The sequence below is a fragment of the Platalea leucorodia genome (assembly GCF_965183815.1).
Source record: "Platalea leucorodia genome assembly, chromosome: 3".
In the NCBI taxonomy this organism is placed as follows: Eukaryota; Metazoa; Chordata; class Aves; order Pelecaniformes; family Threskiornithidae; genus Platalea; species Platalea leucorodia.
The window spans coordinates 10,736,541-10,759,661 of NC_138825.1; the positions used below are offsets into that span (position 1 = coordinate 10,736,541).

Here is a 23,121-nt window from a genome sequence, read left to right on the forward strand (position 1 = left end):
CAAAGTTGTACAGAGGCGCACGCATGCAGTAGCGAAGAGATCGCGTAAGCTTTGTTGCCGTTTTCTGTCTCAGTAAAACACATGGTTACAAAAACCAAGACATGGAGAAAACAGTGGGATAGTCAGATCCTGGGCAAAGCAGCCCATCTGGCAGCGAGGGTCCCTTTCTGCTTTCCTGCTCTGGTCTTACCGCCCTTCAAAAGGACATCCTGGGAAGACTTGCAAGGAGCCCTCCACCTCCTCTTCCCCTGGCAGGTGCCCGAAATCCTCCTGACAATTCTCCAAACCGCGGGCCGAAATCCCACTCTTGCTGAAAACAAGCTTTGTATTTCCAAACTCTGTGACCTCCCAAAATGTGTCAACTCTGAAGGCTTTCAAGCTGACTGCAAATGTTGCAGACTGTTTCTGCAGCTCTTAAATTTTGAGCAATTTTAACGGGGGAAAACATGGATGCAATCATTGCTCTTAAAATATGATTGCTGCTCAAAAGAATTATCGGGGAGGGGGGTAATTGTCGGGAGGATGGTGTGATTCAGGACTGCTGACTTCTACTCCTCACTCATTCAAAGTCACCGCGTGAGTCAGTGGAAAAGTCATTGAAACTAGCACAGTCAACAAGGTACCAACATTCATATTTAGGTTCCTACATCAACAGTGTGGAAGATTTCAGCTCAAAAGTATAGGTTTTAAAAGCAAGAGTGGGTGAAGGGAGCAGGCTACATTGCAAGCCTGCAGTAAATGCCATCCTAAACTCTGCCACTTCAAATTCCAGCGCTTCTCACCCCGAAAAAGTGCCAGCTAAAGGTGTAACTGCACTTTGGGGAAGTCCATTTTCAGTCCAAGCAGAAACAGTGTCCATTTACCACGTTCGCTGCAATGACTAAAATATTACGCTGCAAAATAAATGTTCCTTTTGAATACAAAATGCAGAATAGTCATAGCACGCAAATTGTTAGTATGCAGAAGCTGCTGTCTTGAAGCTCTGCCACCAATGGCTAATTAATTCTAGGTACCGTAACGATCGCATCACAGGGAAGCGCTATTCTGTCTGTAAGCAGAAGCTCTGTATACAAACAGTACAATGCACAAACAGAAATCGCACCTCTGAGAGCCTTTTCATTCAGAAAAGTCAGTCATCTTGAAAGTGCTACTCGCAAGAACCGGCACAGTAACCTGAATATTAGGAAAATAAAATTCAATATTTATCAGTGTGAAAGGCATACACACAATAGTAAGAGGGTCATGCAGTGAGAGAAATTGTTTGGAGAATAAACAGTTTAGCAGCTTCCAAATTAGCAGGACAGGGAAAGCAGAGATCAAACGTGAGATCTTGCAAATCCACAGGAAACGACTCAAGAAACTAGATCGAGTAAAACTTCAGCTTCCAAGCCTCAGACACATTTTCTTCGTGCCATTGGGACAAATATACAGATACACAACAGAAGTACACAAAAATACATCCAGATCATACAGTCAAGCTCTCAAGCATTAATCAGACAGTGATTAATACCCAGTCCTCCTCAGCGGTATATGCATTATAATGGCCTTTTAATTACATGATTGCACCCTGGGTTTTTCATGTGGCGATAACTCTCCCCTTATCCTGGTTCTGTAGTAGCCAACTGCTAAATGCCACGCTCCCCACTTCAGGCGTGTCGATGCTCCTGCTGACCACGGAGATTTTTGGCATGAAAGATTTTAAGGATGTTAGACGTCTGTGCAATCTCAGCATCGCTTAGGGGGAAAAAAAAACACATAGGATGGGTGGAAGTGTGTCAAATCATTACATCTGGTCTTTTATGGTACAGCAGCTGAAGACGTTCCTGCCGTTTCCTTGCCCCCAGCCACTTACTCCTGCCCTGACACTTCCTTTCGCTGCCAGCTCAGCTTTGCCAAGATGTTTATCATGCCATTCTGCAAGCTGGATCCTTGAATAACTTTCCAAAATAAAGAGGTATTGGGGGGGTATTATTAGCTGGGACCATTCAGCAGATCCAGCAGCGCAACTCCCCAACGGGGGCGGATGCATTAGCACAGCCGAGGGGGTGTCAAACTGTGCTCTGCAGAGGAATGAATGGGTGAGAAGGGGACGGGGAGAGAGGCAGCATTGCCGCCCGAACGAGCACGCCACAGGCTGCCACGGGGCGGGGAGAGGGCTTGCACGCTCACACGTTATCCGGCGTTATGGCCGAACCTCTAGCAACGACAAGTGCGTTAGTATAACATTGCAATGCCACCAAAGCTGTGGATTCTGGTACCATCTCCAAAGGACATGCTGCTTCTCCCCGGGGGTAACCTCCCATAAAGAAGACCTCAAAGCTTTCATCAGGTCTTGCCTCCATCACATTACTAGCAGTCCACAGATTTTTCTCCAAGTTTCCACTTCTGTCCCTGAAAAGAAAATTTACAGCACTTAGAAACTGAAACGCAACAGAGCAGAAACACCATTTCCACCCCAAAATCTGAAGGCCCCTTCAAGACTAAATCCCGTAGACTAGACTTGAAAGATAAATTGGTAGGTGGCTTCCTTGGGAATCACAGCTGTACGGTGTCTGAATACCCCTGTGCAGTGAGAGCAGGGATGGGACATCTCCCTGCCCGCAATGGGAAGGAGATGCTGCAGCCGAGGAGCCTGCGGAGGCCGAAGGGCAAGGTGATGTGCTTGGGTGGGACAGACAGATTTCTTCTCCCAGGATTTCCCGGTCACAGAGGACCTGATGGAGAAAGCAAAACCAAACCTCTCTGCTAGTTATTCAGCTTCATGGGCCAAACTTTCTTTTCGAAAGTCGGCTCCCGTCACCCCCTCCTCTGTGGACCAAGCAAGTTTCCAGGGCAGGCGAAGATGTCACGGTGTAGCTGTGGACACACCACGAGTTGGGAGTGTTTACAGTTAGGGCACTGTGTATTGACCTACAAATGAAGCTGCGCGATGCTACCAGCATGCCTGCGCTCACCCCATAGCGTTGCTGAGCGTGGCTCCGAGGGCTGATTTGAGCTCTCGTAGAGGGCAAGGTGGGGTGGGCAGAGCACAAGGGTGGTGAGGTCCCAGCAGCACGGGCAGAGGAGCCCCGTCGCCTCAGGACGCGGCTCTGTGGGGGCAACGCAGCCTCCCTGAGCTCTTCTCCTGCCAACAGGCTCTTAAACCCCTCGTGCGCACGCGGCGTTGCGCGGTTGCCTACAGGGACGTAAATCCTTCCTACCGGCCTTCTCAGCTGGGACGAGGACCTGCGCCGAGCCAGGCTGGCTTGGGCCGAACCGAGCCGAGCCAGGCTAGGTTGGGGTTGGGCTGAAGCCAGCCCAGCTGGGCAAGGTCAGGCTGAGGCGAGCTAGGCCTGGTAGGACTGAGATGAGCAAGATCGGGCTGAGCCGGGCCTTACTAGGTCAGGCTGAAGAGGACTGAGCGGGGCTGTGTGAGGCCGAACCCAGGCGGGACAAGCTGAGGTGAGCCGAGAGCCGAGTCGAGGCGAGCCGAGCCGAGCCGAACCGGGCCGAGGCGAGGCGAGGCGAGGCGAGGCGAGCCGAGCCGAGCCGAACCGGGCCGAGCCGAGCCGAGCCGAGCGGCGGCGGGCGGGGCGCGGGGGCTGCGGCGCGGGGGGCGGCGCCGGCGGGCGGAGGCGAGCGCGGCGGCGGCGGCCGCACCCCGGGCGCTGCGCCGCGGGGGCTCGGTGGGCCGGGCCGGGGCGGGCCGCGCCGCCGCGGGGGAGGCGCCACTGCCAGGCGCGTCTCCTCCTTCCTCACCGCCGCCGCGGCCGCGGCTCCCTCCCGCCCGGGTCCGGCGCTGCCCTGCCCGCTCCCGGCGGCCGCGGCCGCTCGGCAGCGCCGCCGCTTCCTGCCGGGGCTCCCCCCCCGCCCGCCTCCCTCCCTCCTTCCCCGCTCCGCCGCCACCCGCGGCGCCCCGCCATGGCGTGAGCGCGGCCATGGGGCTGGCCCGGCGCCGCCGCCTGCCCCCGGGCGCTGCGCCGCTCCCCCGGGCCCGGACCCCGCGCCGCCGCCGCCGCCGCCGCGCCCCGCCGCGCCCCCGCGGCGCGCTGACCGCCGCCTCGCCGCCTCCTCCTCCGCCCCCGGCCGCCGCCGCCCGGCGACGAGCGCGGCCGTAGCCCCCCCCCCCCCACCCCCCGTCACCCCCCGCCGCCGCCGCCCGCGCTCCCGCGCCGTCGGGCCCGGCGCGGCCGCCAGCCCCGGCCCGCCGCGGCGCGGCCTCCCCCGCCATGTGAAGCGCAGGAAGATGCGGAGGCGCAGCCCGGCCGCCCGCGGCGAGGGATGAGCCTAGACGGGGAGAAGATGACCGAGGAAGCCTACCCTGACGAGTGAGCGGGGCCGGGGCCGGGCGGGGGCGGCGGGCGGGGGCCACCCTTTGTTGCCCCGTCGGGAGCCGGTGCGGATCCCTCTCCCCCCCCCTCCCCCCCCCCCAGACACAGGCACAGACAGACCGCGGGCGGACAGAGGGACACGGACACGCGCGTACGTGTGCGCGCTGCCCGCCCGCGCATCCGCCATTTCGCGCTCCCCCCCGGGCCGCGCTCATTTGCATACCGCCTTTTCATTCATAAAAACCCCCGGGAGGCGCGGGGAGGCCGGGGGGCGGGGGGGGGGGCGGGGGCGCACCCCCGGGCACCCCGCGCCGCCACCTCTCCCCGCCCCGGCTGGGGGGGTCGGGGCGCCCGGCGGGAGCGGCCCGCGGCGGAAGCGGGGGGGGGGGGGCAGCGCGGCGGTGGCTCCCCTTCCCCCGCCCCGCACCCCCGGGGTTTCGGGGGGGGGGGGGGGTTGGGATCGGGAAGCGGGAGCGGGGGGGGACACACGACGTCGCGGATCCCCGCCCCGGCCGCCGCCGCCGCCGTTTTGTGAATAGGAGGGCGGCCGCCGCCGCCGTCACATGACGCCGCATTCATAAACCCGGTCACCGGCGGCCTCCCCATTCACCGCCACCCCCCCCGTACCCGCCCCGCCCCGGGGGGCTGCGGGTGCCCGCTGCACCCCCCCCGCAAAGGCACCCCCGCTCGGGAGCACCCCCGCAGAATAAACCCCCCCGAGAGGCCGCACCGAGGCTTTCAAAATGCCTGACGGTGCTCTTTTCCCTTTTTTTAAATGTTTCTTCCCCAAAATAAAGATATTGCAGCGAAATGACAGGCGAGGCTTTTACGAGCCGCGCTGGCCCAAAGGTTGTTCCTGGCTATCTCTTTCTGGGCTTTGACAGGCAAGAAAAATGACTCACTTGCGTGCAGGACTGGTTCCGTGCCAAGTGCCATAGGATGTACCGCGCTTTAAAATGACTTCTCTCTGGGCTTATAAAGCGGCGTCAAAATTGTGCAACTTTTCGGCTCCGTTTTTGGAGTCCGAAAAAAATCATGATCGGCGGCGTGTGCTGCGCTTACACCTTCCTAACGTCAAACTTATTTTAAGGCAATTTACTGGAGAAATGTGAGTGGTGAAGGAAATGGCTTCTGCCTGCAACGTGTGTGTTAAGAGGAATTGTTATTTTGGCACTTCTTAATGAAGAGACTATAAATATGTGTTTATATGTAGCTTCTGAAATTGTGGTTATTTTGAAGTTGGTATGGTTCTTCCAAAAAAAAAAAAAAGTTGAGTTTCTCTCTCGCGGATTGCCATGACCTCGCAGGCTGGAAAAATGTGGCCAACTCATTCCCAATAAAAACCCGACAGTTCTTGGTTTGGTTTTTTTGGTTTCATTTCTCAAATTGGACAAGAGGAGGAGAGGTGGGTCCCTGTCCCTGGGCTGGGGAGCGCAGGGGCAAACCTAACCCGATGCAGTGGATGAAAGCTGGTGCTCGCCAACCTTCATCTTGCGGGAAGACGTTGCTCCAAACGCGTTTTCCTGCAGGGCTCGGTGTGGAGGTGAGTCTCGGTGTAAAACAGCGAGCGCTCGGCATTGATGTTTGGGTTGTTGTTTTTTTTTTTTCCTTAATTGTAGGCTGCAGTTTGTTTTGGAGTAAATTCTTCCTCTACGTGCCGCCGCGCTGCCATGCCGAGGGAGGCTTCGGCTAACGGGTTTCATATGCATCCTACCTGGGCTGGGGAGGGAGGCTCTCCGGTCGCGCCACCTCTCCCGGGGTCACCGCTCAACCCAGCAAAGTTGTGCTTTGGTCCCTGCAAGACGGGGAGCTGGCACCCAACCCGCTTCCCAGGCCAGCGGTAGCTGTTTTCTTGGCAGCTGGATGTGTTGGCTTTCAGGGTAAATGATGCACCGTGGTCCTGACCCCGGCGCGCATCCCGAGCAGCTGTTTTGGAGGCTGCAGTTGGGCTCGTTGCAGCATGATCCAGGCCTTCGCCTTGCAGGGCACGGTGAGGTGTTTTAGGTAAGCCATGGTTTCCTTCGTAAGCTCTTCACTTCCAGCCTTGCATTGATTGATAGCGTCGCTGAAGCCGGTGACTCATGGGTTGTTTTTCATTTCGGTGGTGGGTGAAGTGATTTTTTTGTTTTCTTTTTTTCAATATATATGGTGTTAAAAGAAATAAGGACAGGCTCTCCTGATAAGTTTTCTCAAGCTGTCAGAACAATGGTAGTATAGCATGCTATTTGCCCTAGATATCTGGCTTTAATTTGCATAGCTATTCTCATTTCACTGAGTGCACTGTGAGCAAATGTTAACAGCCAGATTACAAAAAAAGGACCACTGTCAGGATGCATTTTAAAATAACCCTCTTCAAGTAAACTGTGAGGGGTTTTTCCCCCCAGGTTTGGCTTTTTTTTTTTTTTTTAATTCCTTGAGAACAGTTCGATAAGATTTTGAGTTTTGAAACAATTTATAAAACCAAGGAGGGGAAAAAATAGGGCTTAGGATGCTGGAAACTCATTGGTCCCTTCATGACTGCACCATTTCAGATCGATACTTAGAGGTCAATTTGTCATTGCAAAGCAAGCGCCTCTTTCTGCATCTCAGCCTTTGGTTCTGCTTTCCTCTTCCCCCCCCCCTCCCCAATGCTGCCGCGCTTCTCCTTTGCACATCGCGGGAGGGGGGAAAAAACGGGGACGCCTGGTAATAAATCGGAGGCACGAAGCTGTGGTGCTGAGCATAAGTGGTGGGAGAGTTTTGGGCAGCGCTGCCTGCACCCAGGAGAAGGGGCAGCTGCCCGCTGCAAGCCGTGCCCTCTCCGCAGGCGACAGCTCCCGGGTGGGCTGCTGGCGTCTTTCTGCTTGTAAGTAGGAGGATGGAGCTGAACCCTTAAAGTGATTCGGTTACACCCGGAGGCTGCCGCCTGCTCGTTCCGATGCACGGTTCCAAGAAAGTCACAGGAAGTAATTAAATGGAAAAGGTCAGAGAACGAGGAAGTGTTGGTCCGCAGCCTTTTGCTGCTTGGGATGGAGCCGCGACGCCCTGCCCGAGCCCGGCAGCGGCTGCGTCCCCGGGGTGTCCCCGCCGCTCGGCGAACGCGCGCTTGATTTATTCCAGCGAGCCCGGAGCGCGCGTGCCAAGTGTTTGCAAGTGGGACCGGTCCCCCGGAGGTTTTTAAGGAGCTGGGTTAAGTGGGATATGTCTCAGGCAGCGTAGGGGGGTGTTGCAGTGTCATATGGGATGGCAAAATGCAGCGAGAAATTGCACTGATGCTTCGGGATGATGCATTTTTCCCGTTCCAGGGAAAGAAAATTAAACTTGACTCATGCTCGTTTGTCCTTTCGCTGGTCCCAAAATCCCGCTTCCCTCCATCGCTGAGCAGGGGCCAGTGACGCTTGCTCTGAGTACTGAGTCTATCAATATTGCAGTTTGCCCTTTATGCTGAAAAATTAATTTCTTTCTTTTTTTTTTTTTTCCTCTTCATTTTCACCATGCTTTTGCCCAATACTGATGATTTTTCTGTAGCTGTCATAAGTGGCTCATTCAGCTAAGTTTTTGCTGCAAGCTTGAGCTGGGGAGGAAGGCATGGGACACGCTCTGTGTCATGACATTATTGCTCGCAAATAGGACAGGAAATGAAGGATTGCCAAAATATAACTGTTTATTTCTTGGCCTGAAAAAATGCCTGTTTAAAATATGACATGTAAGTGGCTGCTTTGTTCGGTTACTGGGAGAATTTGCTGTTTGTAAGGGTATAATAGCTCTGTTGGATGAAGGATGAAAAAAAAGGGATTTACCCTTTCTACTTCTGTCTTGAAAGTGACTTGGAAAGGAGCTGTAGGTGGAAGACGTGTGGAGGGGGTGTTTGGTCAGACAGCTGGAAGGGAGACCTGTGGGAAGAGAGTCGCCACAAGCAAGAGGGAGCTGGGCTTGAATTTCTCAGCATGTTAGTCCATGCTACGGCTGCAAGCAGCCCTCGGATAACCCCGGTCCTGCATTGAAGAGGAGAAACCTAAACAACCTGCCTTTGGGCCAGAAAGTGAGGTTTTTCAGCGAGGCTCCCGTCGGCAAGACGCGTGGTGGGACGGCGTTCGAGCGTGGTGCAGATGCTGCACCAGCAATAGGATCATCTTCGACCTGTTTTTGCAGCCTGTTTTTTTTATCTTGCTGGGGCGCACCCTCGAGCGTGGGTTAAAAGGTAGGCTTTATCTGCCCGTTTTAATTAAATCCCGAGGCTGCAAACAAAAGTACGTTGTGCGGCGAGGCTCGCTCTTAACGTGGACTCGGTTCACTGGTAGCTGGATTTAAACCACAAAATTGTTTCCTGTCAGCCACTGAACCACAGGGAGATGATGGTAATTGTCCTTCTTCTTCTGGACCAGGCTGGAAAATAGGAGCTGAGGACCAAGAGACAACTTAACTATTGGTTTCAATACCTCCTTTTGCTTTCTTATATTCTGGCATGCTTGAGGAATGGGTAAATTCAATTTCCTTCCCTCCAGCAGAATAAGAATAAATGATCTTCCGGAGGTATTAAACCTGGGAGAGATGTACTTGGAAAGTTTGAGTACCGAAAGGGTGCAGGCAGTTGGCCGCATCCTGACGCGAGCAGGGTTGCACGCTGATCGAGCCTGTTGAATGGCAGTGCTCTGTTTCTGCAGAAGTTGAGATCTTGTGGCTCGTTGGCAAAGGTGCACCGCTTGCTTTCTCTGCTCTTAGGACCAGCTTAGGAACTGCTCCCTTCAATAAATTCATTGAAAAAAGTGTTTTATTTTTCCTTTTTTTCTTCCCCCCTTTTTTAACAGTAGGAGGTAATCCTTCTTGCAAGAGATGTGCAGGAGTGGAGAGGGCACAGAGATGAGTAAAACTAAAAGTACAGCTCTGGAGACTGTGTTTTTGATATATGCCTTGTTTGCTCAGTGGAGCATTTGATTTTTGGAGGACTTAAACTTCTGAAGCAATGCAGAAATTTAAAAAGAAATAAAAAAGGTCACTCGACTAAAAAAGGCACAAATAGACTGCGGAGTTGATCGACAGATTGACAGCAGATGCGAGCCGCGGCGGTCCCCGTTTCTGTGGACTACAGAAAGCAAGTGAGAAGCTGTTGTCATATAAATCCCAGCAGTATAAGAGAGGTCTTCTCCAAGCTTGCCAGCAAGCAGAGCGGTGCAGCATCTCCCAGCACCTTATTTGCACTGGCCCTTTCTTCCCACCTTGGCCATGGGTCAACGTAGCTGATGGTTTCTAATGCTCCTTTTTTTTTTTTGTTTCTTTTCCACCCTGTTGGTTTTCTGCCAAGATTTTGTGAGTTTTCTTTTTCTTCCTTCCCTTTTCCCTACCCACGTCCACCCCCTTTCCTTGTCAAATTTCCTTTAATCATTTATTTTTCTGGTGCTCGCTCAGTAACTGAAAACCCGAAGCTCTGAAGCTGCGGAGAAATGCAGCTGGGCTCCGCCGGCCACCTTCTTGATGCCTTCCCTTTGCACCTAACCCTCACCTTTGGTTTTGCATCAGCTTTTCGGAGCAAAGGTTGGGTTTGCCCGCGTAGTTTCTCATGCCTCGTTTCCTCGCGCGGCAAGGTTGGCCGTCTGCTGGTCCCCTCCGCTTGGTGAGTCGAGGGTGGCGGGTTGCAGAAACCCAGTCAGGGGTGAGCCCTGCTAATGCAGCAAGAATAGCAAAGCAATGCCAGAATACTGCGCTTCTGCCCTCTGGCGTGGTTGTTTTTAAGGTTTTTATCATATCAGCGTGACTATCCGTGTTGGCACCTGCAAATACCATAGTGGTGCTCCTCACCTCTTTTTCTAGTCCAGCTCAATGTCAACCAAATGTTGCGCGGGTGGAGGAAGAGCAGCTCCTTTAAGTCCAGAAGGATGTCTTCACTCCGTCTCGTTGCTGTCCCTCCTCTAGCAAAGTCACCGGTGGTTCTTCCCTGCCCTGCCCTGTACCCATCACGCACCCAGGGAAGCGGGCTCGCCCCGCTGCCCGGCTCTCCGGTGCGGGAGATGTGGCTTTGCCTCCATCCGAGGCTGGAGCAGCTCTCTGTGCAGAGCTGGAGATGAGGGGCTGTTCCCTCCTTCCGCTGGGTTTCTGTGCTTTCCTGCCTGCTTTCTCCGTTTCGGTTCTTGTTTTGTGCTCTTTCGTTTCCTTTCGCCTGCACTCTTGGGGTTTTTTTTGCCTCTTATTTTATTTCTATTCCTTCACATGTCACTCTTGTCTGGAAGCAGGACTTCTGCCATCACTGCAGCTCCTGGTGCAAACCAAACCCCGCTGTCTCCACTGGCGATATTTTCTCCCTAGCATCAGGGGAAGGTGGTCTCCCATAACATACACCTGATGTAGCCATTGGAGCGAAACGCTCTCTGCTTCATGCAGTAGAAGTAAATGCTTCACCTTGGAAGTAAGCTGTGTTTTATCAAAAGCAGCATTACAAAGTGTGCTTTCAAGGCTGCTAAAAATCTTTAGGCCAATAGCTGGCAGGTTCTACCTGTTGCAGTAGGCCTAAGTGAGATTTAACCCAAATTATTATTTTTGTCTCTGTTGTTCTTAGGCTCTTTGAATAACTTTCTTTGACTTTTTTCACTTGCAACTCGCACTTCAAGGACTATGTTTTGGGTTTTATGTTTTTTTTTTCCCTTCCCCTTTGTTCTCAACTCCTACATATGCTGTAATCGGAGGAGAGATCTTGAGTCTATCAGCTGAGCCCGATAGCTGATGGCTATTCCAGCTAGGAAGGAAACTTCTTACTGGCAAGTGTGGGGAAGGAGGGGAGGGGTTGTAGGGCTTTTTAACAAAATTACTTGATTTCCCCATCTGTGGTGTTTTCAAAAGTGAGATTGCAGAGTTGCCCCCCTCCATAAAGTGCTTGGACTTTGGCAGCAGTGCCTAGCAAGGAGAAAAGCGTTTCATGGCCTGAAGACTACCAAGGTGGTGGAGCTCGTTCCTTGCTAGCTAGTGCTTTTTGTCCGAGGTGCTACAGAAACTAGGCAAAATGCAAGCCAAAAATAGCATCTTTAGTGAACTACCTAAGCAATTAAATGGATTTTTTTGTTTGCGTGTGTATTAAATGGCCTTTCGAAAGTAACATTAGGACTTGTTAGCTGTGCACATCTCTCTAGGAACAAAAGTGTGTCTCTTGTTGAGAGCAGCCACTTCCCCCCCCTTTTTTTAATAGGAAAGTTGAGTTGGTCGCTATTACACCTCTGCCGTTGCTCGTTGTGAGACTCGCATTGATGGCGCTGGGCGATGTGTTGTAAAACCTGATAGTGTCTTTTGATCTAGTGTATGGGAAACATGTTTCTCTGCTTGTAAGGACCTGTGCTGCCATGCAAGGACAGGAGCATGTTCTGCACATGCACTCAAGTCCCGAGGAGGTCTGGAAACACTTAGATTATATATATATTTTTTTTAATTGCATTATACATATGTCCTGTTTGGATAGTCCCATTACTTCTTTTTTTGCTAGTTAAAAGTGGGCCTGAAGACTAGGGAGCTTCCCTCCCTGCACTGTACATTAAAATGTTGAGCATTGCTTGCCTGTTCGGCAAGTAGTTAGGAGCAAGATTAGTTTCCTTTGCAATAGCTGAAATACGCTGAAGGTGTTTGCCCAGCAGTCAGAGTTTCAAAACGCTGTGGGAAATCACAAAGCTTCTTCCCTGAGCACCGGAGCCTGTTGCAGCACCACGGTCTCGCCTACCAGCTCCTTCCTCGTCCTCCACTCGCCTGCGGAAGGACAACATTTCTTAAATGATGTGGTTAGGATTAGTTGATAAGTTGATGCTACTAGCAGCAATTAGCATCTGAGCTAAAATGCATCTGTGTCATATTTTTTTTCTCTTTCTTTTTTGAGTCGCTAGACCGTTTATGCTTTTTATTTATTTATTAATTCACATACTGGTGGTGGAAAGCATTTTTCAGGGGGGGAACATAGGGTGAAAGAAGGCTCTCCCATAGCCTTGTGTATATCTGTTTCTAGGTGGGGGGTTCCTCCCTTTAAACATGGGCAACGCTCATTTTTCTGCAGCTGAAATGACTCCACCCGTAGCACCTTGAGCAAGTCCCCGTGGTGAGGGGGATGCTCCCCAAAAGATACCCGTCACGCTCGCCCCTCTGCATCAGGCGCTTGTGCTCGCTGAAAGCCCAGAGCTCAGCTCACCTCCGCTCGCTGCGCTGCTTCTGCTGACATGTCCAAACACTCCCGCCTGGGTTTTTAAGTGCTTGGAAGGCAAGCTGGCTGTTTACGTGGTTTCTATGAGTGGAAAGGTATGCCCCCAAGCTGATATAAGGTTACTAATGCTTCAAGTTGCAGCATATAGGGAAGCGTGTGTTTTGCCTCGAGTTGGGACAAAAGGAGGGAAGGGGGGGTGAATAGCTGCGTTCGTGCTCCCATAGCAAGCGGCGGCCCAGGCAGCTCATCATGCGCATCCTTCCTCCCCTGCAGCCCATCACCCGGCCTCTGGGCTGGGGTGCCAGGAGGGTACCACCAGGATGGTTGGTTGTGGTGTCTTTACAAGATCTCTGAGGGCTGGGAAAAGAAGTAGTATCCAGGTGTTAATACTGGAGAGCTACTTTTTTTGTTTTCCAGAAATCAAAGGGATGCCATAATGAGTTGCTGGAAGGTATCAGCGGAGCCAGCAAGTAAACTTGGCTGCTGCTGCAGGGCTTCTGGGTCTGGGGTTGCAGGTTATTTACAAACAGTCTGGTTCTTAAAAATTACGTAGAGATCAGAAAGTATCACCTGGGCTAATTGAAAGCACGCTTTGAGTTTTTTCAGCTGTTTAACTTAGTTTTTGTTCAATAGCATGATTCCTTTCACGCTTGGACCTTTGCATCTCTCCATCCTTTGTCCGTACTGCATGGGTAGGGGTGCGAGGACAGAAGTCCAGCAGCATGATGGGGAGCCAAGTGCCTAATTTTGCCTTAGATGCCCAGTGCAGTGGGTCCTCACGATGCTGGCAAGCTGAGAAATCCACCCTCCTCTGCTGCCAGGTTGGCTGCTGAAGAGCTTCATGGAGAGCATGTTGCTGAAAGTGTGGGCTTGACCTGCCTTCTTACCATCTTCCCCATGGTTTTGGCAATGCAGCCGCCTTATTTGATTATGTTTCCTAAAACCCAAGGTGCCTGATTCCTTAGCGCTGATTTCTTTTTAGTTTTTATTTGTATTTTTTAACTTTAGTAAAAACCCCCGCTGCCTCAGTGGGGATGGAGAGCCAGGGTAGAGCCACCCCTGTTAGACCGCAGCATAAATCCCTCTATTTCAGAGCTTGTTACACTCCATGTATTTAAAGTGTGTGTATAAATTACAGACAAGCCACTGATACGTCAGCGGAGCATGCTTGTGCCTTTTTTTTTTTTTTTTTTAAATACTGGTGAAATTACAGCAAAAACTTTTATCGCTGGAGATTTATAGTGCTGCCAACATAATTCATCCTTGACTGAAACTTGGCACGGGAGGTGTTAAGCTGGTTGCAGCCCGTCATTGCTTTACATGTTACTGGATGTATGCAGTTTGGTGGCTGTAAAGATAGAAAGGTTAGGAAATGGTATGGTTTTGTAAAATAGTAATTCTGATACTTGCGTTGCTTGAATGACCTTGTGTTTTTAAAAAGGCATCTGATGTTTAGTTGAACTAGAGGAAAAACTTAGTGCAGAGCTTGTTTTCTGTGTTTAAAAACAGGACTAAAAGGCTGCAGTACAACTAAACCACTAGAGCTGCTTAAGAGAAAAATTTCCTGTTTTTTTTTTTCTCTGCAAGTATTTAGCATTTCGGTATTGTAATACTGCATGAGAGCCCAAATGTTGAATGGCTGGAAAGTAATTAAGCAATGCTGGAGATGAGCTTCTGCTTGTTGTCTGAAGGAAGTGAAATGTAGAGAGTTAGCTAGCTTGGTTAAAAACAGTAAATAAAATAAAAAATTAAAGGGGGAGTGATAGGAAAGGGGGAGAAAGGGGACTAAATGCATTTTAAATATGCAGTTAGAAACCCAAACGCCATTATGTGTATTATAGACAAGGATAACTTGCAGATTTTTCTGGGAAAAAACACATCCAGAAGAACTATATTTGTCCTGTATCTTGTCCACCTTAGTGACTTGGAGCTCGGTCGTGCTGAACCGTGGGACTTGTCGTGAAGCATCAAGAGCCTCTCTACTTCTAAGGCGCTGGGTATAAATATTGCGGACAAGGCAGGCTGGTGTGGAGAGGAGCTGGAGGCGTACGGAGAGCGCGGTCTCACAAATGCAGTCAGGAAGTTCTAGAAATACCCTTTATAAACACTGCGTCCTACAGGAAGAACCTTAAAGCCCAAATAAACCATTTCCCCCTATGCCTATGTGTACATAAACTCTACTGGTCTGAAAGATCTTATCAGGTCAGCAATGTGCCTTTTTACAGTAGTTCCTAAAACAAGTTATGTGATAAACGTCAACTTTTTTTTTTTAGCTGTTCATCAGGTCTGTCCGTGCTTTTATCAGTTACTAAAAAGTCTGCATCTCTCTCACTCTTACCCAGAAGTCATAAACCTTGCCAGGTCAGTTCGTCTGGATAAGTGACCATTTTTGGTTAAAAACCTTCTAAACGCAGAGTTGCGCGGCTTGGTGCGGATGGGCAGAGGCAGAAGGAGGGTCGGTGATTTTATCCATTTGATTTCACATGTGCATGTTTGTGGGGGTCTTCCCCCACCTAAAAATTGTGCTTATTATGTATCTGTTACGTGTAGAAATGATTAACGGACAGCAGTTAAAGGGGAGGCAGACATAGGCTTATTTTGATGCCTTGGATTGAACTCCAAAAGAGTTTGTTGGACCTGGGATTGCTGTGGCTGTCTTGCATGATGCTGGGCTTCGTGATGTGTGTGCTTGTGGTACAATGATGTTTTTACCCAACATCTCTCCTGTGTTTGCACATTAAAAATCTTGCTTCTCTCCCAGTTTTATTATTAGGTCCCAGAAATGCTTGTGTACCCAGAGGCTGAGATCTAGCTGGGGTCTCCCAGTTTTTGGGTGTGGAGCTAGCGGTCGGTGCGGCTGTTGACCTCAGCCGTGCCGATCGCCCCACAGCGAGCGGTTAAGGAGCCCTTCGAAATCACAGCCTGTGAATGAAAAAAAATTACAGCTTAACGAAGTCTGCCACCAGCCACTCATTTGGTTTTGTTCTGCATGCATGCCTTTAAACAAGGTCCCTGAAATACATTTCCGTGGTGTGCAGAAAAGCCCCCCATTAGCAACAAAAAAGACTGTTCCCTAAAGTTAGAAGCCGCATGGATTATTTTAGAAATGGTGATCATGAAGATCTATAAATTGAAACACAAAAAGCGCCATCTGAGGCATTTTTATCTTGAGCACGAGGGTTTGGCTATGGAGCGCCGAAATTCTGCTGTGCTTAGTGCCTCTGTACCCGCGTACCTCTATGTTTCTTGGTCAGGAAAGCTCTAGGTGAATTGTAAGCCGGGTTAATTTGTTGATATAATTTGCTGTTCTGTACAAAAGTCATTAAAAAATATTTCTAGCAGCTTTGTTGCTGGTGGGGGTGTTTGGGTGGTGGTGTGTTTTTTTTCCCTCCTTCCCTTTACTATATCTCTAAGGAAGCGCGGGCTACCTTTATCAGAGTATTGGTGGAATAGCTTCCCCAACCTTTCATAAGGTCGAATAAAAAAACAAACACTCCTCCTTATGGGAAGGAAGGGATGGGGAAAGAAGGGTATTTGTGTACACTTTCCCATTCATGTTTTAAAAAGAAAATATATAAACTTCTGGAGTCAGTGCCATATAACTCATGTGATTATAGGAGCTGAGAGTCGGAAGCTTAATTTGCTTTCTCAGCGCTGACTTAAAGAAACAAAACCAAAGGGGAATAGCAGTGAGCAGGAGAGCACTTGCTGCTTTGGTTTTGCCTCTGTTGGACAAAAAGTACTCCAAGTTTTGCAGTGATTTAAGCAATAAAATCACTAGGTGCTTTTGCAAATCAGTTCTCTTTGGATTATGGATGTATCTAAGGTTTGTGTGTTGATTTGGGGTAAGATGATAACAGAGGAAAATGTGTCCTTTGTTCCAGCACTTAAATTTTGAGATTTCCGTAAAACACATACCTTTGTGCAAACTTTGTGTCAAGAAAAACCAGTTAAATATTACTAGACTATTTCCCTCTTCTGCTTCCTCTCTGCTGCAGGAATAGGAGGGATAATTTTTCACAAGACCATTTACCAGGCTGTGGTTCTACATGAGCCTGGTACCCTTCTCAAAATACTCGACTGCAAGTAGTACTTCCCTATATGTGTTTTAAGAAGGAAAAAGTTGCTCTGATTTCTGTGCTTGCGGTATGAATGGTAGAGGTGGGACTAGAAATGAGCATCCCCGGTTGGACCTTCTCCAGATGATCATCCACCTTGGGTCAGGGGTGGTGAGCCCTGGCTACCTATTCATGGTATAGATGTTTAAAGCAGCCAGGTGCCGTGTTCGTCCAACAGTAAGCCAACCCCTGTCCTGTAAGCAAGGGTGGAAAAGCACAGCTGCTTTTGCGAGGGACTTCTGGATCTGTTGTCTCTGACCCGTCATCTGTGGAACAGTTGGAGACAATATATGACATATGCTGTTTGTCACAATTAATGCTATAAAGGACTCCTTCAGTGGACTTCCAGGGATCTAGCTGAAAACTGCTGCTGTTGGTTGCAGGGAGCATCCCTGTGCCTGGAAGAGGTTGTCTCTTCAGATGGTTAACATTAGCTGGCCTTTAGCTATGAACCGAGCATCGAAGAGAGATCCTTCACATCCTCCCGCATCTTTTTATGAAAGTGACAGTCCAAATATTAGGATGCATTTAAAAAAAATACTTGGTAAATAGCTACCAGTGTTTCTTTTGAGTACGGTTAGTATTGGATTTTTTTGCGGCGTCTATGGAAGTAAATGTCCCTGCGTGTAATGGGAGCAGTGGGGAGAGAAGGGAAGGATGGGATGGCAGAGAAATTTGTTGACTTGATTGGTGATAGGTCAGCAGAAAAAGTACTAATGGTTTTTGTACTGATTCATTCCAGTTTGTGGTTTTATGAACTTTCCACAAAGTGAACCTGGGCCAGTTGGGTCACCCCTTGCTACAGTCGGCATGGAAAGGTGGTGACTGTTTTGTTTTTTGTTTTGTTTTTTTTTTTTTTTTTTGACCAGCAGAAGTGAATCTTCTTCATGTCTGCAGACAGTGTCTTCGTGTCAGATGGTGTGCGTCTTCCTTGGGTTATCGTTCAGAGGCTTGTTTCTTACCAGGTGCAGAGCACCTGGCTTTTTTCTTACCCCTTAAGCCTAGCACAATGTCTTATTTTGCGGCTCCTGGCAGAGCGCAGATGCCCAGCAGCGTGGCAGGATAGCGGGGGACGTGCTGTTGGCATCAACCCCAACTGCTAGTTCAGGCTCATCCTCATCACCTTGCGCGCTCGATGTCACCCCGATGCGTGATGCCCATGCGGCTTCAGGTGACTCCAGAGGTACAGTGACAGCAGTTTTATGCATTTGCTTGGCAGCGCCGAATTGCTATAAGGTTTGCAGAGGAAAGCCCAATTCTGCTTTCTTCCGTGAAGCAGCAGGGAGCACAAGGTCACGCTGAGCCCCTATTTGCAAAATAGCCCGAGTGAGAGGGGTGCTTTGGGTTTAGCTAGTTCTTGAATTGAAAGAGACTTGCAACAACTAATAACCCAACCACTCTTTAAGCTGTCGTTTCCTTAGGTGGAAGGAATAAATACTCAGCCCCCTTCCTCTGCTTCTGCGTGTGACTTGTGTCAGGAAGAAACTTCTGCTGCTCCCTGAACCTCGGAGTAAAACGAGCTCTTCAGGACAGAAGAGGGAAACTCCTTGAGAGCACTCTCCGGCGCTGAAATGCACCGTATAAAAGCACGTTTGTACATTTTGTTACGCGAAGGAATTCCTGGCCGTACCCAGCCTTAAGTAAATAGCCAGGGAGAGTTGACTGAAGCATGACGGACGGCTGTGGTTGGCGAGGAAAGGCGTGCGGCGTGGAAGTCCACGGTGCAAAGCAAACAATAAAGGGAACCGTGCCGCGTTTTACAGAAGTGGTGTTGTGTTAGGAGAAAACTGTCTGGTGCCTAAAGCTGTGCTCGAGGTCTCTTGCAACAACTACAGAAAATGCAGAAAGGTTTTCTTCGATATATAGGTAAATTTTCCTGTTGTGTCGTGCATTTCAAGACACTTGAAAACGATAACTCTTCATCAATGAGAGGACGTAATCCATTGGGGTGTCTCGCTGATTTGATGGTTAGCTTCACATTCGGACAGAAAAAAAACTCTGGAAGTTTAAAATCCTTTCCTATAGGATGCATAATATAAGGTCCAGGAAAGTCCTGCCTGTAGATTGCCTGAGATGCCCTAGGTTGGCAAGATGGCAGAAAACCAAGCAGGGTTTTCCTTGGATGGCTCCAATAGGAATGCGCTTGGTTGAGCACCTGGTTCAGGGATCTCTTGCTGTATAATTCATAAAGGGGATTTAGAAACTCCCTTGACAGCAAAGTTAAATTTTTAAAACCCAGAGAAAACTCAAGACTGGAGAGAGGGGAAAATGTGGCTTGTTGGAAGGTGCTGGGTTGCAGGGAACATGAACACTGCTGTGCAAGAGTTTCTTTGCTTAACTGAATAAAAAGTTGAAAGGTTGTGCGTGTTCACAGCTTGTACACGTTCTTGCTATTTTATATTTAACTTCAGAAAATTGTAGACCTTAAATATGGGGAAGGAAATACGTAAAGGCTAAAATCCAGTCTCTGTATATTCATTTTATTTTGGAACATCTTGAATACAGGAACTTTTTTGCAGGAATGCGGCTTTGTCATTCATGATCTAATTAAAATGCAAAATATACTAACCTCTTTTGTGCTTAAGGAAGATATTTGCTTCTGTATGTGGTAATTTCCCTCTGCAGGATAGCCTTAATTTTGTCAAGAGTGGCTTGTTGTAAAGGTCAGAAGGCGGTTACGGTCTTCCCTCCGATCAAATGTGTGCAGGCAGACATGGAAAAAATCTCTCCGAGATTGGTCTTTGTGGGTTTTCATACAAAAACACACAGCCACCTGGCACAGGGATATATAAGCTTGCAAGAAACCTGTTTATATAAGGTGTTTCCCGTGTGTTTGGTGACCGGGAGGTGGCTTGCAGATACAGTGTCCTGCCCAAATGCCGGTGGCAGCCTTTGCGAGGCCGTGCCTTTGGTTGCGACAGCTCAAGAATGAGGTTTGCGATGGGGTCCCTCAGCGTGTTGGTGCAGACATGCATGGTAGCTGCAAGGTTTTGGTAGCTGCAAGCGTCGTGCAGGCTTCTTCCTCACGTTGCAAAGCACAGCGGTCTTGGCTTACATCGTCTATGACTGTAGCTCTAGTTTTGTGAACACTTTGCCATTTAGTGCTCGTCTGTATTATGGATCATGCATAAATTAGTCTGCCCGTGTCATGGAGCAGGATTGCGGCAGAGTGGATTTTTAATTTATTTTTATTTCTTTAGCTAGGCAGTGTGCTGAACATGTTCTTCCTTTCGGCTAAAATTAAATGTTCTCCCCACCCCAAGCTGCTCTCCCACCCTTGGACTTCCACCATGTGAGGCATGAGAGACATGCAGAGCACACCATAGGTTGGCATGATGTTTCAATTAACTATTAAATTCTTTAGCCTGGGATATGACCTAATTAAGCTTGAAGAGCACGCTTGCCCCAGGTGAATAGATAGCCTGCTCGAACACGCACTGGGACACCAAGCAAAAATTACTCCCTATCAAAGGAAAAGTTTAATTTTAGTCTTACAAATCTAACTGGGATGTAGCACCTTCAGCAGCCTGTGAATGCGGGTTATTGCATTGCCAGCTGTTAGCAGGTTAAAGTCAATAAAATCTGCTATGTGGAAACAGCATGGGCGTCGCCAGGCTCATAAGGGCTGCCTGTGCCCATTTCACAGCAGCGTTTGAGGAAAGCAAGCAAGGAGCCACTTGGAGCTCTTGATGCCGCTTCCTTGGCAGAGGGTCATGAGGAAGTCCTGAGTGCTATCCAGGAGTGGGATTTTTGGAATAGTCCCCGTACCATCCTCCATACTGGCAACAGCTGGTCATCATAGGCATGATGGGCGTCTAAGGTCCCTGGCAGCAGAGCCCAGCCTTCCCCGTTGCTACCTTGGTTGGCAGGAGAGTCCACAGTCTGTAAGTTCCATGGAAATTTTTAAAGGTGCTTGATTTTTTTATTATTATTTATTTTCTTTCTGTTGTCATTGGCATGCATCTCTGACTTGCTGAAGCACCCGTGGACCTCAAACACTGGTTGATTTAACGGATAAGACAAAAACGCCCCATGGGCTGTGCAAAGCCAAGAAGCCATGAGATGCCCCAGAAGAAACGTCCGTCGCTTTCAGCATCAGCTGGCTTACAGCTGTCCTTGTGCACCGCGTGTTCTGTAACCAGGGCTGCCAAAGCTCAGAAGGCTGCTTCGGACAAGGCACCCACCATTTTATTGTGCTTTGTTTGTTGCTTCATATTATTTTTATATGCCTTGAAGAAAGGGACTTGAAGAGCCAATCTGTGACTTCTGAAAGTATCTCCTGGGTATTGGCAGACAGTGGAGAAGAACAAACTGTTGTATTTTGCTGATTGGCACACACTTGATGAACTGCCTTAATGGCAGGAGTCAAAGTTTGGTATTTTTGTGGAAGTATTGTCCATTTTTTTTGGGTAGCTCATTCCTTGATCTTCATCTAGAGCAAGGAAGGGGTGAAGCCAGAATATCTGGGTGTCATTTCAGGGTTCAAATGATGTATCTGAGTGACATTTCAGGGTGTGAGGCACGGGGAACCTTGGTAAGTGCTGTATACAGGTGCAGCTTCTCACCACCACCTCAAATACTTAATTAGCCGGAGAGCGTGAACTTTAACAGCGCTCTCGATAGCGATTTCCTAGAAGCCGGTGCTCAAGGGCTCTGTCTGCGTCTGTTATTATTATTCCAATTTCTGCTTGTAATTGATGCGAGTTGTTTAATTACCAAGACCATCAGTTAACACGAGGAGCTACGAGGTGGTGTAAAACATTTTGTTGTGCAAAACCCTGGTACGCTAACACACGTGGGAGACGAAAACAAAAATTAGAAAAGATTAACAGCTGGTCTACTTGGATGTGAAGCAATTCGGCAGGATTTTGATGTAAGTAATCGCTTGAAAAGGAAATGTGGGTTGGCATAAGGCAGTTACCCACTAGCTAGCCTGGCTGGCTCAGGTGGGTTTTTGAGCACAGACCTTTGCTTATCCCTTGTCATCGGGGAGCATGTCAGTGCGCTCTACAACACTGCAGCAGCATCGGCATTTCTATAGACAGGAATAATTTGTGTGAACTGAAATTTTAAATTGTTTCAGAGTCAGATCTTTGCTTCTCTGATTTTACTGCAATTTAGTTGACTGTACTGTTGTTATAGTTGGTTGCTGTCCTAGTTGATACGTACAAAACCAGAAAACATGTGGTTTGGTATATTCTGTGTCAGACAAATAGCAAATGCTTAATATTTGATGTTTATATATCTATACAAATGTTCCATACAGTAAGCATGCAAATAACATCTAGTTCTTCAGTGCAGTTGTGGTAGAGGTCAAATCCAAGTGGAAAGCTGGGTTGATAGTATTGCACTTGATTTTTTTTGATGTGGATCATTGTCCTCCATAGTTAACTAACATCTGCTAACTAACATGGAAATTTAATTACATTTCCTAAGTGATGAATGCCTTTGTTAAAAGGGATCACTTCCAGTGGACAAAAACAATTTAACAGTATACGGTACTAAAGAGCAACGTGACGAGAACATTTTAGAAGCATAAATATTTAAACAAAGCTTTCTTTCAGTTTAAGTTAAACTCCATTTCTGTAGTTATGGCTTTCCATGCTCTGGGAATTCTGTGGACAGATGTGAGCTTAATTCTGGTCTTAGAGTGGCATTCAGTACATCTGTGTAGCATTGGTTGCAATGGGAATGATCTAGATTTTTTGCAGGCTTTTGCAAGAAGGAGGTGGAGAAGTTGCTTCAAAAAGTTCCTGGATGGGGACAAATTGATGTGTTCTTGTCTCCTACGCTCTCCACCTCCTTTAATAGCAGAAGACCCCTGAGCAGCGCTGTGCCTCAGCTGGGCTCACTGAAGTAAGATAACTTATACATAAGACACAACGTGAGTCCAAGGGCTCCTTGTGATGCCACCGTGAGCTAGCATGAGATATTTGAGATGGAAGAAAAGGTTAGCGCCTCTGGACGAAGTGGTTGTGTCTGCTCAGCTTACGTGACTTGCAATGGTCCAAAAATAATTGTGCCACCAAGTCGCTGCAGAAGCGATGGCTGGCTTCAGCACATCCCCGCTGCATCCTTGGAGGGACTGTAATTCACGGTGACAGTAGTTTTATTTTGATTTGAACAAAAACCAAGGAGGAGAGTCTAGAACAGCTTTTTTTTGGTTGTTTCTATTTGTGGCAGAACCCTTCATTTCCAACAAGTACTACTTTAACATGGAGTATTACAGTAAATATACCAAAATATGTATCTGGAGGGAGCACCTTTGTCCTGTGGCTGTGGGGGGAAACGCAACAGCAAAATAACTTGATTTATTGGTATCGCCTACAGAACATTGTCCACGCAGCGACAGCCCTTTCAGTGACTTGTAATGACTTTAAATGAGGTGAAAGCCGAATAACAATGTTGGCTAGGGAGGCAGCTAATCCGTAACGTGCAGGATGGCCTCCCCGGACTGTCAGCTCTGGGGACCTGGGTGAGGAAGCTCTCTGCAGCTGCTTTTGTATAGAGAATAGTGTGACCTGCAGATGGAGGCTTTTGCTGGTAT

General features: G+C 48.9%; 1 protein-coding gene across 1 annotated transcript in view; it reads left to right on the forward strand.

The window, feature by feature from the left end:
- The first annotated feature begins 4,230 nt into the window (after positions 1-4,230).
- Positions 4,231-23,121, forward strand: part of SPRED2 (sprouty related EVH1 domain containing 2) — a 66,137-nt gene continuing 47,246 nt past the window's right edge. Inside the window, exon 1 of the mRNA XM_082305834.1 lies at positions 4,231-4,307. Within this exon, the coding sequence (XP_082161960.1) occupies positions 4,261-4,307 (47 nt within the window). The 5' untranslated portion in view covers positions 4,231-4,260. The remainder of the gene's footprint in view (positions 4,308-23,121) is intronic.